The 20,025-nt window shown below is 32.9% G+C and overlaps 1 protein-coding gene across 1 annotated transcript in view; it reads right to left on the bottom strand.

The window, feature by feature from the left end:
* Window positions 1-20,025, bottom strand: part of DNAH8 (dynein axonemal heavy chain 8) — a gene marked incomplete at both ends in the record, with an annotated part of 131,818 nt that overhangs the window by 13,613 nt on the left and 98,180 nt on the right. Inside the window, 15 exons of the mRNA XM_082758173.1 lie at window positions 1,523-1,596; window positions 2,663-2,865; window positions 4,621-4,739; window positions 5,961-6,082; window positions 10,511-10,701; window positions 10,807-11,059; window positions 11,950-12,055; window positions 12,451-12,633; window positions 13,308-13,463; window positions 14,318-14,473; window positions 15,262-15,433; window positions 16,200-16,327; window positions 16,652-16,789; window positions 18,253-18,465; window positions 19,776-19,943. Coding sequence (XP_082614299.1) covers window positions 1,523-1,596; window positions 2,663-2,865; window positions 4,621-4,739; window positions 5,961-6,082; window positions 10,511-10,701; window positions 10,807-11,059; window positions 11,950-12,055; window positions 12,451-12,633; window positions 13,308-13,463; window positions 14,318-14,473; window positions 15,262-15,433; window positions 16,200-16,327; window positions 16,652-16,789; window positions 18,253-18,465; window positions 19,776-19,943 — 2,382 coding nt within the window. The remainder of the gene's footprint in view (window positions 1-1,522; window positions 1,597-2,662; window positions 2,866-4,620; window positions 4,740-5,960; window positions 6,083-10,510; window positions 10,702-10,806; window positions 11,060-11,949; window positions 12,056-12,450; window positions 12,634-13,307; window positions 13,464-14,317; window positions 14,474-15,261; window positions 15,434-16,199; window positions 16,328-16,651; window positions 16,790-18,252; window positions 18,466-19,775; window positions 19,944-20,025) is intronic.

The following is a 20,025-nucleotide window of genomic DNA, read 5'->3' as shown; positions in this document are numbered from 1 at the left end:
TCAGAAGCCTGATATTAAAATTGGCATTATTTAATCAGTTCTAAACAGTGATGTGTGGATTTCATTACAGCTTGTAATTTCATATTGGCAATTTTGGTTTAACCCATTTAGAAACAAATAAATAACATTTTGTAACTGAATCTAATTGAAATATTTATGGAGAACTAATGAATATGATATTTTTAAGAGTAAATAGAGGAATAGAAGGGTTTTTTTCTTCTTTTATGTGTATCCACTTTTTTTTTTTTTTTAATCAATTTCTCTCATTTCCAGATGAATCAGGATCAGTTCACAGTACAGCAGCTTGCTTTAATCATATTATATATGCTTGGTCAGAAGAAGAGAAAAACAAAGACAAAACCAAAACAAAAACAACAAAGATATTTGTCTCCATGTTCAGAAACTCCATTTTTTTTTTTTACTTTCAAATTTGATTGTCATGTTCATATACTGGATAATGGATAGGGAATATGGCACCAATTAAAGCTTTTACTGAACACAAGTCACTTCAGGTGAAGTCACTTCAAGTCACTTTAGGTGAATATTACAAGCAGTGCTGTACTCTTGGTTTAGTAAGGACTAATGGTTGCTTATGGTCATACAAAAACTGTTTCATGTTTCAATCTAGTTCTTTCAGTCTTCTGTTTTCAACTAGTAAAGATATTCTAGTCCTTCAGAATTCCTGATATTTTGAGTTTACAGGCAACTATGGCTGTATGTATGTCTTCATGTGGAACAGTGTCCACAGCTCTTTGAAGCATTCAGCTGACTGGACAGTGCTGCTTTTGCACTATAATTTTCATTTTGTATCTGAGCTTTCAATTACCATCTTTTCAGAGCTGTTGCTTAGACTTCTCATGTTTTTACTGCTGGGAATATTATATGCCATAAAAGAAACAAACAAAGAAACAAGCAAAAAGAACAACAACAAAAAACACTACAACATGTCGGAGAATATCCTTAAAATACATTCTGATATCCTTGAGACTCAAAATCAAAAGAATTGACAATTAAAGAAACAAAGAACCAAAATCAAATGCTGGGGAACAATTGCTGGGGAGCAAGAGGATCTGTATAACACATATGTGTGGAGCCAGCACAGAATTCTATATCTACAGTTTTAAGCTGTGTTTACACTCTCCATTTTATCTAATATAATCTATGCAACTTCTCGGTAGCTAACATAGGTAAGTGGGAAAAAAAAAAAAAGGAACTCCAGTAAAGAAGTGGGTTCTGAAACTTTTGTTCTGTAACCTTGGATAACTATGCAGTGATAAGAAGGGAATGTGCCACTTTTGAAACAGTGCTCAACAATACTGCTGGCAAAGGTATTCACTTGGACTCCATTATCACATATGTATCCCACAGTGGAATGTTTTCAGGCTTAGGCTCTCAAGGAGACTTGTTTACTATATGCTTCATAGTAAGGTGAAAATGCAAAATATTAAAGATTACATGCAGGAAAAGCTTTAAAAGAATGCTAAAACAGAAAATCAATTTATATTGCATTAGTTTTTCGCACCTGTTGCATTGACATCTGTATGATCTTGCGTGCATGAACTTCTTGTCCCTGACCCATAGAGATGGTCCTACATTCTGTAACAGGTTTGATAATGAGCAATGAACATACATTCTTGATAAATAAGTAAGAATTCCAATTCAGTCAAAAAAGCGATATAAATTCAGCACAATTAAGTACATATTTATAAAAAATATACTTATTAAAGTCAAATCCCTTTGTTAAAACATTATGCTATGTATTATATTTTCTTAGCATTGAAACTTTGTAAAATAGCATTTAAATATACATCCATAATGTTTACAGTGTTTGCAGAAGTGAAAGTCTGTGACTAATGTTATTGTCAAAGGGAATTTAAGCCAAATTTTAATAAAGTAAGCCACAGCTTAGTTTGAAATAAGAACCCAGATTTCTCTTTAAGTGTAGGTAATGAAGCCATGTAAATGAACAAAATTCATAAGTGTAAAATTGAATTGTGAACATCTTAATGTGACTTTTATCAGGAATGAATGCATTTACATCTAACTCAGTTTGTATGCACAATTTTCTAGTTTTCATGTTGTCATATAATGTAGATATAAAGTCCAGAATATAGAAATGCAGATCTTGTGGGTGTTTTTTGTTACAAAGTAAGCTTGTAAGCAGATTGCTGATTTCTCTACCTGAACTTAATGTTTATTGATATTTATTATATTAAACCTATATTAATGTATAATTTAAGCACATTGATATTTATTGTTGATATTATTATCAATATTAATATTTTAAACAAGGCAACAATATTGCCATCATGCCAGACTTAATAAAAATATGTCTTGTAGCTACAGACTAAAAAATGCCATCTCTTAGATAACTCAAAAAAGAACTGACATTACTGTTCAACTGCATACTGAATAGTCCTCAGCATAACATCTTTCATGTAAAAGATATGATAGATGTAATAGAGATATTGTTTTTGAGATGTACTAGAGATATTGTCTCATGTAATAGAAATATTGTTTTATCTCTAAGACAATTGTTCAGGAACAATAATGTTACAAAAGAATTTTAAAAATACTTTTCAGAAAAAAAAAAATCTGAAGTTACTTATGTTACTCTTCTGTATGTTAAACAAATCAAGACAATGAATAATTATTTTCCTACCCAATTTAAGCTTCCTAGCCAAGGAATCAATCTGAATAGTTGGATCAGATCCCATTGACAAGAAACAGATGAGAGGTGTTCGTTGGTCACTTTCCTCCCATGTTTTTTTTAAATTCAAAATGACTGGTTCTGTATATTTCTCATGCAAGGAATCTGCAATATACTTCCTGGCTTGAGAAAGAGTTCGGTCTGGACACCAAGACCTACAAATAAAAAATTATACCAAGATACAAATTCAGTGATGCTTCCCATTGCAAAGACCAGACTTAAATCATAAATTCCATTTTAATCAAAGATACTTTTGTTTTATATATATACACATTCATATTTATGTCTGTTTGTTTGTCTTTACAAATATAATAATAGACAGAGCTGGTAGTCTTCCCTCTATTTATTACTGTCCAATACTTTCCAGTTTCTTAGAATTTTGCCATAAGTAAATTATTTGCACTGGAATTTTCTGTTCTGAGTACTCACAGTGGGGCATTCTTCATTTTAAACAGAACTTTTGTATCTGAGAACCCAGATAGGGAAATGTTAGATAGATTAGCCCTTCGGTATAATCCTAGAGATGTTTCGTTGGGTATGTTAGTGTTTTAGGGCATGCAGTTCCTGCACTGGATTGCTTTTATGTTTGGGATGAGTCTATTGCTCCCATGGAAAGCAAACAAAAACCTTCTTTTGGACCAAACGATATGCAAAATTTCAATTTATATGCTTATTACTTATAGACTACCCCTCCCTCTTCAGGGTGTATAGCATGTAGCACTTCTTCCGTCTGAATCAGGTCTTTTACTGAACAGGTTGAATCCATTCCAAAGACAAGTCATGTCTAATAATTAATGTTATTTTCAGTAGAGTCTTTGATTTATTTGTTGCAGAACTTGGAACCTATACAATGAATACAGAAAGATATGAGAAAGAAAAGCATGGTCTCATGTATAAGGCAGCTAAATGCTGCTTTGGGGAAATCCATTCTATCCCAAGCCCTGCCACAAATATCCTAGGTGATGCAATAAAATCATATATGCCACATTTTATACATGGGACTTCTGAATACCTGTTTTGCATTTTCACAACTCTTTCTAGTTTTTTAAATATTTCTAATTACTTAAGTTATTTAAAATAGCTCATTTAAAAAGAAGTAAGAAAAATCATTTTGAAAACCATCTGGATGATTCTACTTTTTCTGTCTTTTTGGATGGAGAAGGCTGCAATGTGATTTCCAGTTTCCTTTGGTCATGACATAAAAGCAAAGTCAAGAAGGACATGGAAGTATTTAAATGAGTCCAGAGGAGGGCCACAAAGATGATAAAGGTGCTAGAGCACCTCTCCTATGAAGACAGGCTGAGAGACCTAGGGTTGTTCAGCCTGGAGAAAAGAAGGCTCCAGGGATTCCTTTTACCAGCCTTGTAAGTACCTTACGAGGACCTTCGGGAAAGCTGTGGAGGGACCGTTTGTCAGGGAGTGTGGTGGTAGGAGAGGGAGTAATGACTTTAAACTAAAAAAGGGTAGGTTTAGATTAGGCATTATGGAAGTTCTTTACTCTGAGGGTCATGAGTCACAGGCTGCTCAGAAATGACTCCCATCCCTGGAAGACTTCAAGGCCAGTCTGGATGGGGCTTTGAGCAACCTGTTCTAGTGGGAGGTGTCCCTGCCCAAGGAAGGGGCATTGGAATTTGGTGGTCTTTAAGGTTCCTTTAAACCCAAACTATTATACAATTCTATGATTCTATGAAGTCAGAAGACTGTTTTCTAGAAAAAGTTTTTTTTAGATTCTTCAGAGAATAGCTCTGAGGTAAGTAAATTTAATAATATAACATGTGAGTGAATTAAATTATATTTAATGTCACCCAGAAATCAATTAAAGTTATGCTAATATAATAATTGCATACAGATAAACTGAGATACATGGTGCAATAATGTATGTCATTTCCCAAATTTCTGAAGATGCTCACCTGATGAGTAAAAGCTTGCGACAGGTATCAAGTGAATCATTATATCCATCTGGTATAATCTCTTCCTCTGGAGCATCTTTATCAAACCAATTTTTCCACCCCTTTTCATTACTGGTTATCTAAATTTATTATGTTAATGCACACAAATATATTTCAGCTGTAGTAAAATCTCCTTGGAAATGTATACTTTAATAAGATTCTGTTATTATATTAGAATATATTACAAGTAACATTAACAGACTAACATTTAAGACATACACCATGTGAATTGCTATTAAGATGTTACAATTAAAAGTTTTAGTATTAAGGTGCAGCAACTTAAATATCAGTAATTAGCAGGAGGACTCTATATTACAAAAAAAAAAACATACCATGACTGATTTATTTCTTCTACAAGAGAAAAAGCTTTCTGTCCCAGTATAGTCTAGACAGTCAAAGAATCACAAATTAATAGTAACAGGCTCTAGAAAGCTTTTGATTTAAGAAAGAATAAATCTGACCATAAATATGACCGCTATTTAGGCACCTCTTAGAACATATGACCTAACAGGACAAGGGATAACGGTGGATGCCACATTGTGAAAATTACTATGCAGTTGAGTGAGGGGAATCAGATACAATATTCTCAGATTACTGGAATGAAAATGAGGAACACACTGATGCCATCTATTCTGAAATACAGCACCATATGCCTGTTATATACTACAAAGCTCTGGCTGGTTGACTTACATGAAAGATATTTCAGAACAACACAGATCAAGAATAGACTGGGAAAGGAGTGAGAAATGAACATACAAGAACCTCTTCCAGCCATGTATCTCCTATAATCTCAGATTAAGAAACAACACAAATGTCCCTTTTAGAACTTCAATCCAAGTCTGAGAAAACAAAAAGAAACAACAGTTCTATATACATTAACACCAACCTGAGCACATGCTAGGAGAGTATTCAGAGGAGTTACCTTCTCAAAGCACCTGCTGAAGGCCACAGCCAAAGATAGATTATTGTACAAAAGGGACTTCTGTTGACTCAGTAAAATTACTAAGGTTTTATTACTTATCTCTTTATGTCATCTCTCCCTCAATCACAGCTGGTGGCAGTAACAGTGTGAAAAGCAACAGGGTCATCTAAATGTTTGAAGAGGAATATGTCTATATTAAATTAAACTAGATATGTAGGAGTGGAGGACTTTGCCTAACTGTTCATTTCTATGCCTTTATAATTTTATACTCTTTTTTTCTTTGCTTTTAACGACATCTCTCATGTGCACTCCCAATGTGAAATACAGGAGCATGATTATGATTAGGAAACTGCCTATGAACATAATTAATAAATATCACCTGATTCAAAATTTCTGCAAACTGTGGAAGTTTACTTAATTCCACTAAGTTTAGCCACATCATGTCAAGAATCCAGCGAAATGGTTTGGGTGGGCAAGCCTTTAAATCCAGTGCTGCACCTCCTGCAGATAAAAACATTTGGATGAAATATACATGACAGTCCAAAGATCAAGATATTTTTGGTATTGATTTTTAAATTATGTTTTCTGGACCACGTCACTTTCACTGGGATACTATTTGCACTCTTGTGTACAAATCATTTTAAATATTGAGCATATATCATCTTAAGTAGTAGATGTAAAGCCAGATAGCCAGGAGATCACACACATTTTACATCCTCCGATATGCACCCGGAGAGAAGACTAAGTAATACTCTTGGGGTAAGATTGAAACCTGGCTTTAAACAGACTAAAAGACATAGAAAGACTCCAAATTAGTTTTGTATTATAGTTATCATTTTCTTCATCTTGTAGCTGCATCTTCTCCAGTCCTCTGCAAATTAATTAGTGCTACCTTTCAGGAAAACTGGACATTGTTATTCTAGGGGTCTCAGATCTAAGACTATTTATTTATTTAAGACAGTGTTATAATGAATTTCACCAGTTTGCTACAAACAGACTAAAAAAGCATATTGGAATAATAACTATTATTTTTAAGCAGCTATATGTATGTGAGCTCCTGTGTGTGTATAACATAGCCTACATACACAAGCTTTGATTAATACTTTCAAATTATACATACATGCTTATAAAATATACATACATAAATATATATGTTGATCCATTTTCAGTTCAAATATTCATACTTTTACAAACTGTTTTTAATTATTCCATAAATTCTGAAGAAGATTTAACTCTTCTTGACTCTGCATCCATTTCATCCCCAAATTCTCCATGAATAGAATATAGAGAAAATGTATCATAAAGGCAAGAAGAAAAAGAACAGAAGACAATCCTACCACTGGAGTGAAAGGAGATCATAACATTAATTCTTTACAAACAAACAAACAAACAAACAAAACACTTTTTTAATTTCAGAAATTATTGGAATTATTTATAGCATTTCTCATAAAGCTTAAAAAAAAAAAAAGCTTTAAGTTCTGACAAATTTATAAGAAACATTATGGTGTTTCAAATATTATAATGCAACAAATACTTTCTGAATTGCATGAAGTCTCTTTTTGCTTACATTATAGACTTTACAGAGAAAGATTTTTGAAAGGTTTTCATGCAGGCTTCCAGGATGTAAGAATTTTATTTATATTATTAGTGATTATTTTCAGGAAACAGTAACTCCACTTTTAAAAGATTGAGATAAATAAACAGAAGGTTCAGAAAGACTAGGTATTTTCCTAGTTATTTCTATATTCCCTAAGTATAAATGGAAGAATTACTTTGCTGAATCCGGGCAATAGTATGTCAACAGGAACAATTACCATCAAATTAAAATGCAAGTTCCAATGAGTGGCTATCAAACAGATTTTAGGGAAGTTTTTGTTTTGGGGAAAGTATTCTTTTAAACCTTAGTTTTAGAGGCAGGCATTTTCAATGAAGAATATGAATTCCAAAAATGTAAAAAATGTGTTTCTCATTGTAATGCTTGGTATTCTTGCTGTTAATATACATACTTAATCTTTTCCTAAATCCTGCTAAGGTCTTATGGTTAGTGGTTTGTTATGTTATTAATTGTGCAATGCCTAGAAACATATTTCCTTTTATTAGTTTTCATTTAGCCATACATAGGGATAAGTCAAAAGTTCCAGCATCTATTAAAAAAAGTATGCAAGCCTTTCATCCACATATGGAGACATTTAGATATAATCAAGAAACAGAATTAGATCACATGTGATTTGAATGTTTACATAAGGAAACAGGGTTGATTAAAGGGCAAACTCTTCTTCAAGAATGTGAAGTTTCTACATAAAAATCCAAATTATTTCTGTCATACAAAAGTGTTAAGCTCCTTCATGATCTTTTATTATGAACCTTTCCTGCTATTGAACTTTTTTTCCTTCCTTTTTCCCTATGGAAGGCAAGCTTCAGTAACCTCAAAGAAAAGTCTATTTCATGAAATCTGGGGTGAAAATAATGTCTTTTTTGCTTTTCCAGTAAGTACTTGTTAAAGTTTCCTTCAAGCATCCTCTTACTCATGTCCTTGGCATTAGGATATATGGCTTGAAATGACACTGGGATCCACACATGGAACCCAGAACTTCATAATCGCAGCAAACTGAAATAATGGAAATCAAATAGAAGATAACTAAAAGATTTTACACAAATCTGTAATCCATTATTAGCATTAGCATTATTACAATATAATATATTTTTCCAGAATCATATCTTTCACAAATTTAATACAATAGTCCAACTGGATTTTTTTTTTTTTTTTGGGGGGGGCAAATTATTGAATTCTGTGACTATCACAATCACTTTAGACAAAAAGCCTTTTCTTACTTATCAGATGTAATCATTAGTTTTTCACAAAGTAGATACTTGGCAATATTTCTGGTTTTTATTTAAGTCAAAACTAAAGATGTTTTGCAGTTCTGTAATACACTCTTTTATATCTATGGAGCTTCTTAGTAAAATAGACTTTATGCTAGAAAAGATCTATCTTCATTTGCATTAGTTCTTCACTTTTTAATAGAAAAGAACGTAGCAGACTGCAGTGTCAACGAACTTAGATTTTCTTTTATATTTCAGATTTTGTTTCTTTCTACAATTTCCATAGATAATCTATGCCATTCTCATGGCAGAAAAACAGAGCAAGTACATATATACATGTATTTATACACATTTTGAATGGAGGCTATTTTCCCTCAATTTTGAGACCTGTTTTCTATGTTTTGATGACTTTGGGATACCTTTAAGCTATAGCACTAAAGTATTCAGGAAGGTCCTGTTTGGCTTTAATGGAATACAGAAAAGCAGAATGGAATTCAATTTATGTACTTCAGCAGGAGGAAAGATTTAGACTTGCTAATCTTCTGAGACCAGTGGAATAATGTGTTCTAGGGACCATTCAATTTCAAATAGAAATGATTTTTCACTGAGACATCCCCTGATAATATGGCTGATGATAAGCCATGAAAGCTCTCCTGCTGGAAAAAAAAAAAAAAAAAAAAAAAAAAAAAAAAAAAAAAAAAAAAAAGGAGGTAGAGGGATAGAGGGATTTAAAAAAAAAATAAATAAAATAAAAAAAGGAGAAAGCTTTCTTCAGCTGCCTCATGACATTTGGTAACATGGCATTCATTTTGCACCAACAAACTGCTCATGCAAGGAGGAAAAACTTGAACAATACAATCATTGCAGAAGATACCTAAGCATCCAGGACAATTTGGCAAGGCATCCGCCCACTTTCCATCTGATTCAAGAGCATACAAATAATTATAGAAATAATCATTGGAAATAATAGAAATAAAATCTGTTATTATTTTTTCTGGTGGCATTTGTGCACTAGAAGAATTTCTCATTATCAAATCAGCTGTCATAAACACAGGTGGGAAACTGTGTTCTTACATTTTAGACAAAAAAAAATGTTAAAAGTATTCCTGTATTTTATTATAGAATAATATTAATATTCATTAGTAACAAAGTGATAAGCATCCACTTTCTGCTTTAGATGGTCAAGGTATATCTTCTTCCAGCAAAACAAAAATCCATGAGCTAGGGAGGAAAGAAATAAGGTTCCTTGTCTAATACTTTACTAGAGAAGATAGTTCAGTTTGAAAGCATTTCAAAGCATACCCTGCCTGACATCAGTGGCAAAATGGTAGCTGGATTCCTTTCTCAAAAGATAAAGCTACTATGACAAACTGGAAAGCAAAATAGTATGTGAATAATCTTTTTTTTCTCCTATCCATTTTATTCATTAAAGGCAGCTAATGAAGTTCCAAAAGCATGGTCACTACTTTGACATTAGATGTTTGCAAAATTCATTTGATCATCATAAGATTCAAGCAGGTTTTATAAGGACCTCTGCATAAGTAATTGTGGTCACATTTTTCAGCAGAGTCATAAATTCAGAGTACAGAGGTAGACCTGGCCAGTTGGGCCACAGAAGCACGTTAGGTTCTGTAAAAATGATTGTTAGTTGATTGGCAAGAGTCAGAAAAAGCTTAAGCTGAAACCCATAGAAGACTGTAGCACCTTCCAGACCATGTGTAGAGATATTATGGTACCTTAGTAGATAGCTTTATTCAGCTCCTTGAAATGTGAGCAGCAAAAGAAAAAGAAGTCATCTAATTTATAAAAATAAACATGCAAATGTAATACAAAAATAACCAATAATTAAATCAGAGAACCAGAACTATCACCATGTTCTCAGGAAAGAACACAGCCTGGATAAAATGCAGAGACTGAACTGAGATGTGAAACCACTTTTAACTTCATCGGACCACAACATGGATAAGACAGAGCCAGCTCCAACAGAACTATTGGCAGAAACCATGCAGCCAAAATAAAAATAATACACAAAACATACATTGAAATGGTATAAAACTTTAAAAGGTTGAAATTACCTCTATATATAACACAAACTTTTAAACTTACCTCTAATGAGTGCATGGAACTCTCTAGTTTTCACATGTCCTCTCTCAAGATCAATTTTTAATGTCAGAAGGAGGGTAAAGAGAAATTTGTGGTTTTCATACAAGCCTCTAACAGAGTATGTATAAATTTCATAGGTAAGATACTCAATAATATTTGAGATTCTTTTATGGGGTACAGGAGATTTCTCAGATCTGAATCATGAAAACAAAACACAAGAAAAGCATGTTAATAACATCTTGAAAAGAAACACATAAGAAAGACAAACATTTGAATATTAGAAAAATCTGTCTTCCTACTTGGCCATGGATTGATCAAATAACTTTAAGAACTGAGCCAGTGAAGTTTGATACATATTATTGACCATGCTCATTTCTGTTATAAGAAAATAAAGAATGCTTCCACGTGTAGCAGCAGGTCGATATTCTTCCTGAGCAGAGTTAATCTTCACTTCAGTTTCTGCTGCCACAGACAACTTTACAGCTACTTCAGCAGCTGTTTGTTTAGTTGTTTGCAGAACACCAATCAAGGATTCATCATCTACTAGTGAACCTAAAAAGCCAAATATTGGATGTTTAGGGTATTTTTATAACATTTTTAAACCTTCATATATGTAAAAATCAAAAGACTAAGTTACAATTATTTATACCTAATATAAATGTTTTACTGAACTGCAGAAACCATTTTAAAATGGAGACCAGACAGTGTACATAAGACTAAAACTTATTTTTATACTCAATAAGCAAAACAAATGCATTCAATTTATGTCAAGTTGAAGGTATGTGTACCAAGAGTTTTGCACCATTTACTAGAGACGTCACCTCTTCCAGGCATATAACATGATATTCATACAGAGTTATGCAATTTTTGTTAGTCTGTTGATTGTCACATTCAAAGTCAAAGAGACTTAGAGTCCTAAAGACAATGATCACACACACAATAGTATTTATCCATCTCAAGTACTTTTTAATCAATCTGCTGGAAGTCATCATCTTTTTATTTTTATCCTCCCCTGCACCCCTCCCTCCCCCCCCCCAAAAAAAAAAAAATTGAATATGTGCAGGCTCCTAATGTAATGCAAAAGACTTTCAACACTATTTTAACTAGCCCATTTAACTCTGCATTTTCAGTGGATTAAGGATTTGCCCATGATCAGATATTTTACCTCATCTGAGGGGCAGAAAGCTATGAAGAATTTGGTTTATTTCACAAAACTTGCGTAGGTGCTTAAAATATTTAGTGTCTGGAATAGCTATATAATGGCTTGCTATCGTACCAAATTCCTCATGTTCCGGTAAATCACATACTTCAAATCTCTACCATTGTATGTTCATGTATTGTGTTTTAAATAAATAAATCAATTTCTGTATGGAAAGGCTGTATTGTACAGCAGCCTAATTTGCCCTTTAAAATCATAGTTATTGTACTCTTTGATACAGAACCTCTAGTTGCACTTAGTTTGTACAGAAGATTGTCCTCCAGTTCTTTCATCTTCCTTTTATTAAACATTACATCTTCCATGAGTTTAATTCGTTCTGCCTCTAGTTCCTGTTATTAAAAGACAAGGAAATGGCATGACACTATGTATATGAATACTATGAATAATGAACACTATGAATAATACTTGAAATTCAGGTGCTGATTTTTCAAGTTCATGGAATGTGCATTTTGTTTTTTTCTGCTATCTAAAATATGTTACTGTAGCATCTTTTTTTTAAAGCATTTTTACTTAGTTGGAAGTATCTTATGAATGCCAAATACTTCTGCTTAGTTTTTTATCATATTGACATCTGTAGAAAATCACCGGTGTATATTATTGCCATTTTAAAATTTTCATACTGAATCTCCATAAAAAAAAAATAAAATAAAATTAGAGAATGGATGACTTTTTCTTCCACTTTAAAATTAAGCATCACTATGGTTTACGTGCACTGTTAGGTTACCTGTTTTTCAGTAAGAATTACTCTTCTCAGTAACTGATTCTCAAGTCCTTTCATTGTAACAGTAAAATCAATAATTGATGTTTTTGCATTAATTTCAGGTGTGAAAGCAGGATTCGGTAGCTTTGTGGTAATGTATAGTCTAAAGGAACTCATTACATCTACTTCTTTATCACCAACTTTCACCTGTGGAGTAAGTATATGATAATGTTAAGCAGAGGAAAATGAACTTTATTCACATCAATTATATGTACAAGCAATAAATAAGTAAATGAATATTTGAAATACCAAAGAGAGGAATTCTGAAACTCTTTGAAAGTTCAGAGTATTTGAAGAGGGGATGTTTAAGAATTTGCAAGTTATTTCTTCATCTATTGGAGGTCAGAAACTTTCATGATTTTTCAAGGTTGGGAATATACTTAATATTATTAATAAAACTTTTGGCTTGTTGCTTCAGAAAACAGTTATATTCCAGACTAAATATTCCATGGTTGCTTACCCATCAGCATTCCACCCTAGAAACAGAAATATCTTTTCAAACCTAGATAGCTCTGTTAAAGGGTGTAAAATGAAATTGCTTGAAAATCAATAGAAAGTATTCTAAGCATTCAAAAGATTAAACATAATTGGTTCTGGTTTGTAAACTTCAGAAATAACTTCAGTAGTTAAATTTTAGACTCATCAACTTACTACTCTGCCGAGGATCTGCCTCTTGTTTTTTATTAGTTCAGTTTCATTTTTCACACTGCCCTACTGAATACAAAGTTTACCTGATGCAGTAGAGGTTTGGAATAAATGGGCAAAATATCATTCATCACAAAACTAACTACTTATTCCAGGTCTTTCATTCAATTACTAACCTTAAAAGAAGTTCCAGATTTCATGAAATTCTTTTCTAATATATTATCAAGGACTGGATCCAACTCTTCACCTATATCTTCAATTACAAGTGATCGTCCCAATGAAAGACTATCTTCTAGGTGTGTACGGAAATACTTGTGATTCAAAGTTGTTACCTCAAAAAATAAATTATATATTGATATAAGGACAAAGCATTTCTTCAAAGTCTTCCATGAAAACCACAGATCTCACAACAAAAATTTTTTTCATTGGTTTTGTTAGTTGCATTTTAAAGGCAGTAACAAATGTTGGCCATGCAGCAATTTATCCAGAAAAAAATACTCCTTGTGTATACAATGAAATGTAAATGGTGAAGTAAAAGATCAGCTGTAATGGAGTCTGCAAAACTTCATTATCAGAACACAAGGAAAACTGGCACAACTTATTGAAAGTTGAAAATGTTACGTGCATTTTTGAAGTCACACGTCTAGCTTCTGATTTTCTATTCTACGTCCACAGATAAGATTTCCTAATTTTGTTTTTAAATCTTGAGAAATTCTTTCTGAATTCAGTCTAATAGATGAATCACTGTTACAATACCATGAACTCAGATATTTGAAATAGCACAAAAAAGGAACTTGTAGTATGTGAAACCATAAAAATAAGTAAATAAAACACTACATTTGTTTGTTTGTTTGTATTTATTATTTTAAAATTTAGAAACCTCTCATTTTTTTTTTCAAGATTTTAGCTTCAGCTATGAAATAGGGCCATCCTATTGGAAAAGAGCTTTGCACAAAAGCACTCTGGAGTCTTGGTGGACTATACGAACATGAACTTGCAAGCTGCTTTTGCAGCAAACAGTAACAGCATTCTGGGCTGCTTTAGTAAGAGCATCACCAGAAGGCTGAGGAAGGTGATCCTTCTCCTCTGCTCATTACTGGAAAGAAACATCTGAGCAGTCCAGTGCTGGGCTATAACATTTAAAGGAATATAATGTAGCACATTATGTTTTTAAAACATTGTTCACCTGTAATTCATTATCCTGTTCTTTCTTTTTAATCCATGTTTTTCCTTGAGTTTGTGGGTCTACCAAAAGGGGGTATCTAGTTGCCTTAGTGACAATGATACCATTCTGAATTGAGAGATCATCTCCAGGCAGTCCTTGAAGATTCCACTCGCTAATCTGAATAATAATAATAAAAATAAAAAAGTTTGGAATAGAATCTCACTGGAACTATTACCTTTCAATCAAGATTATTATAAGGAACAATGGAGACATCAAGCAAAAGGGGATGCATATCTGAAGCTCCTGAAAAATGACTAATATGGACAGAAAATATTTATAGTCTAAGAAAACTTGACAGCCAAATTAAGCACTGGGGTTAATTAAGAGAAAACCAGACTGAGAGTTTTGGACTTAATATCTGAAGAACAGTACTTGAATACTCTGGAAAGACATTATCCTCTTTCTGACTTCCATGAAAATATTTCATACATTCTTTGCTAAATGTCTTTTTGATATTAAAAAAAATTGATATAAAATCTTTGATATAAAACTCTTTGATATAAAATCTGTTTTTCTTTTTTCAGACTATACCCAGATAACATTGACAGAAACAAAAGCTATCAACAAGCAACACTGTCCTAGTAGATATGTATCCTACAGATGTGGTTATGGATTCCCAAAATAAGATGCATGAAATTACACGATGTTACTGGCAATTATGCAATTGTACATGTATAATATATAACTTGTTTATCATACATAACTTGTTTATCTATCTAAACATTCTAAACATTCTCAGTACTCAGATGTTTAGTGGAAATTGCCAAGAACTTTGGGAAACCACAGAACTACACTGGACAGCAATATTGTGGATAATGGTCCTGTTGTAAGCATAATGCTGTCTAACAGCAAAAAAATATGTTCACTGAAATTAAAATGAAACCCACTGATCACCAAGAACTTACTGTTGGGGGATCTACCAACATAGAAATCAGGTTCAAGTTTTCAGTAAAGGGGATTTTATGTGCTCTCATCTCTGCTTCCCATAAGTCTTTAAGCAAAAGCTTCCTGAAGTTTTGATTAAAAGGTCCACAGTAGGAAAGAAAACCTGTGCAAAGCAGTACATCTCCCACAAGTCTGGAAAAATAAAAATAAAAAATAAAAATAAAAGGTGATGTGCAATTTCATTTTCTATTGATTTAGATAAGCAGCTTTTAAAACATACTTAGAAAATTTCTGTTCTTAGGGCTATTTAAGGAAAGAACTGGTGCTCAACATTTTTGCATTTGGAGTGGTACACTGTGGGGGCTCCAAAGTTTCTGAATTTCTCAGAGCAAGGCCTACTATATCCTACATGTGTTTCAACACACCAGCTATAGGACAAGGGCTAATGTCCAGTTTCTACTACTCCCTGTTTCATTCAAATATACCATAACAAATATCAAAAGGGATGCTTTTTTCCTAACTAGTATCAGGTTAGGAATTCTTCCTCATAGGAAGAATTCGTTCTCCTCTTCCTTCACATAGTCACCTTAGATCATTCCTATCTCCCACCTATCTGAGGGTTTCACTCTCCCAGTAACATTAGAACAAGAGTGTTAAGGGGACAGGAGAGACAGCTGTAACATAAGTACATAACTGCACTCGAATAATCCCTTTTGAATGAATTAAAAATGAATTAAGTCCAATGAATTATGGAATGTGCGGTATTGTTCTGAAGTGAAATACAAGCATTCAGTTACAAATAATTATGGGACGGAAATTCAAATTTCAGGACAATTCACTTAATTGTGCAATTATATTAAGATTTCTAGGAGGAAAATGAAGTACAACTATTAAAGTTATTAAATTGCTTGCTGGATCTTCATTTTTTACATTTTATTTTCTCTGATGAATTTGATACCTGTTAATCTGAGATTTAAATTCTTTCCTTTGCTCAGTCCACCTAACTTTCTCTCCACTCAGTCCATCTATAAGTGCAGAGGCTGCTTGCATCTTTCTTCTGCATGTTTCTGCATCATTCAGTAAGTCCTAAGAATGAAAGAATGTCCTATTTCGTTTAATAATAGAATGCAAAAATCTTAAGAGTTATTTTATATATTAGTTCAACACCTTATGATGGTTAATCGATTTAGAGGTCATTCTGGAGATCTGTAAGTGCATCTATTGTCTAATATGTGCCTATTCATAGGAAAACAAAATATGAGAGAACAGATTTAAATCTCTTTAATTTTTATGCATGAGCCTCATCCATGACATTCAAGGTGGTAGGTACTAAGTGAATGTCTGTATCAATTCCTGATAGTGTAAGTTTTGCATATAAGCATTTTCATAATAGAAATACTTGTATCTCACCATTTTCTCCTTCATTGCTGCATCAAACTTCGCCTGCACTTTATCCAGTTCAGCTTGCTTTTCATCTAACGCTTCCTGAGCCTTTGCTAATTCTGCATTAGCGACTTTCAGGCGGCCTTCCTGTTTTGCCAAGTTAGCCTACAAAGAAAATGAATATTAAAACAATAATGGTACAGGATTTGAATATACTTTGAGGATTTATTTTCTGCCTGCTTAGTTGGAAATTAACAGCCAATAATGCACAGAAATATATTTATATTAGTATTTGAATAAATATTAATTATTTCCTTTGAAAACTGTGCAATATACATGTATATATACTTCAGATATTACTTTTGTGTTAAATATCTAGTAGGAGCCTTGAGTACTACTATCAACTATATATATATATTTGTTTTAGTAAAAAATTACATTTAAGGAAGCTGGTTAAGGTATTAAGGTTTCTGATCTGTAAATATTGATTAGCCTAAAAAAAAACAACCACTCATAATCTTCTTGCTTGACTATACACTTTAGTCTCTCTTTTTAATTTGTGCATTCTACAGTGATCAACAATTACAACAGATTTGTCCTTGATCAGCTAACAATACAGTTTTCATCCACTGCAAAATCATGATCCTAAAACAGTGAATCCTCCATAAGCATATATTTATACTAAATATAGGATATTCATTAGATTCTAATTTATTTATTTATTGAATCATAACCTGCATCACTGTTGCTTTTTAAATTACATTTATACCTGTGACCTAATAAGATTTGGAATCAGCACTCATATTTGTTCCCCTTTGGGATCTATAGGCATTAAATACTTGTTTTATAATCCAAAAAACAACAAACACTGTATTTGAGCTCCTATATTATCTTTACCTCTGATAAAAAAATTATGTTCAAATGTTCATGTACATGTAAAAGAACACCCACACAAAAGTGAAAATTACTCCTAAAATACATTGGGACATAACTCCTTTACTCATGTGAGCCCCAAATCTCTCAACAATGCCGACATCTGGCCAGGAAATCAGCCCTCCACTTGCTCTAAGTTATTGCATGAAAGCAGAGAAAGTAAAATAGCTGGTAACCCTCTATTAGTTTCAGCATGAAAGATCTGTTTGCAGGACTCTTGAGAATCAATGAAGATTGTATCCTAGTACAACCTTATGAAAACAATTCTAACACAATAAAAACAAAGAAAATAGTTTTCACTGCACACAGTAAACCAGAGCATCTGTCTGACTAAGTGAATTTAAGAGATCACTCTGCCATTAAGAAAATTCTGTTTTCCTGTGTGATACAGATATTTGGGATCTCTTGGAAAGACAATGGAACAGTAAGAATACTACTTTTCATCGTATAGTTAATCTCTCCTAAATTTCATTTAAACTAAATTGTTCTGTGTTGTGTCTAGAATCAAGAGGAGGATACTGTTTGTTTGTTTGTTTTTTTCCTACTCATATCATCCATAGCCACTACATTCTGCAGGCAGTTATGTCTGAATCAATTTATTTACATATTTAAAAATAAATAAATATTATGATGATTAAAGTAAATGAAATTAAATTACATGGAAATAAAACACAAAGATAGAGGTGATGTGTTACCTTAAGAGGTAAGACTTCTCTATTAACACCATAAAATATCGCCATGGCTTGTGTCCAAGACAGGAGTCCCGCTACGTTACCACACACCTTTTTACCACTCTCCAGTGTATAGTCTTCCATGTTAAAGTAAGGTTGAAGTAATTCTACTGTTTCTTCATTGATTGAGTCCTTAGGAAACTGCTGGAGACTCTGCAGGAATGGGCCACTCATAAGCTGCAAAAAAAGAAGGCAGGATGTTTGTAGTCTCTTTACTCATTTTATTACCAAAAGGTTGATTATAGGTGAGTATGTCAGATGGATGGATGGATGGATGGATGGATGGATGGATGGATGGATGGATGGATGGAATGAATGTAGGATGGAAGGGAGTTCCCAAAATTCTTCTGAAAAAGGAGGTAATTCATGCAGTTATTATTACAAGGGTGTTCTATTCAGTTCTATCTCCTACCACATGCTTCAACAATTCTAAAGTTTTAAGAAATTATACTTCAGTGAATGTAGTTTCTATATCATATTGCTGCTTTGCCATTTAGGAAGCATTTAAAAAGCAGCATTTCGTAAAAATTTCAGCCAAGATACAGCCTCAAAAATACACTTGTAATTTACCTAAAGAATGCCAATAAAACCAGCTTATGCATTTTTGAAATGTGATCTAAGTTCAGGAAAGGGAAACCATTGGTTTTAAAAATTTCTAACAAATGCTTAACATGTTAAAACCAAGTCATGGAATAACTGATTATCCCATTTCATTATGTCCATGGAAAATGAAAAGGATTGGTGATTTCTTAGTGTCTGGGCAAGCTTAAACAAAAAGTGAGAGCTCTATTCATATCCAAGGTATGCAATTTTTCTTCATTTGCATGACAACTTTGGGGCAGCAATAACTGCAAATTAATATACTAATAGAGGTAGAAGAAAAATTAAAGAATGGCAGGAAAAGGCGTGGAAAGAAGAGCGTAAGAGAAGAGAGAGATAAAGGCTAGAAGATATGGCCATCTGCTCAAGGAATCTGGGCCAAAAATACTGAAATGCAGAATGGGGGAAAAACAAAACAAAACAAAACAAAACAAAACAACAAACAAGCAAAAAAAAAAAAAAACACCTTATATCTCTTAGTCAAACAATCAAGAAGTCTGGAGAACAGAAAAAAAAATGTTTAATTCTGAGCCTGCAAATTCACAAAGAGAAAGAGGGATGTTCCAGAATAGCCGTACCTTATGCATGGTAAATATACATAGAATGAGAGACAAACACATTTTATGAGAACATTAGAAGGAAGTACTACTGACAACAATAATTCTTTTTCAGGTATAAGGTCACATGGAACTGGACCAACACAATCCTCTAAGCAACTCTCTTACTAACTGCTAACAAATTCTATTTGTATTCTATATGCATCTTAAAACCACATTTGCATTTTTACAAACTTATTTCCTGCTTTGAGTAAATGACATCATAAATCCTCTGATATGTACGATGCTACTTCTGATTTTTAAGAAACACAATTTGAAAACTCCACTTACTTTTAATGATTCTCCCCATGATGGCTTGCAGCAAGGCTTTTCCGGATCCATGGTAACTGGATCTACTGGCTTTTGGAACAGTAACAGACAACAGTCCATGATCCTCATAATTAGGTGAGGAGGTTTTGCAAGTTTTCTAACAGTAGCAATATCCACTGGTTTGATCGTCTATTTCAAGAAAAATGTAACAATACATTGTATACCTCAATACCATTGCCATATTTTCCTATTAAATATCTTGATTTTAATA

The sequence above is a fragment of the Aythya marila genome (genome assembly GCF_965140915.1).
Source record: "Aythya marila genome assembly, chromosome: 3".
Taxonomy (NCBI): domain Eukaryota; kingdom Metazoa; phylum Chordata; class Aves; order Anseriformes; family Anatidae; genus Aythya; species Aythya marila.
This window is presented reverse-complemented; position numbering and strand designations above follow the sequence as displayed.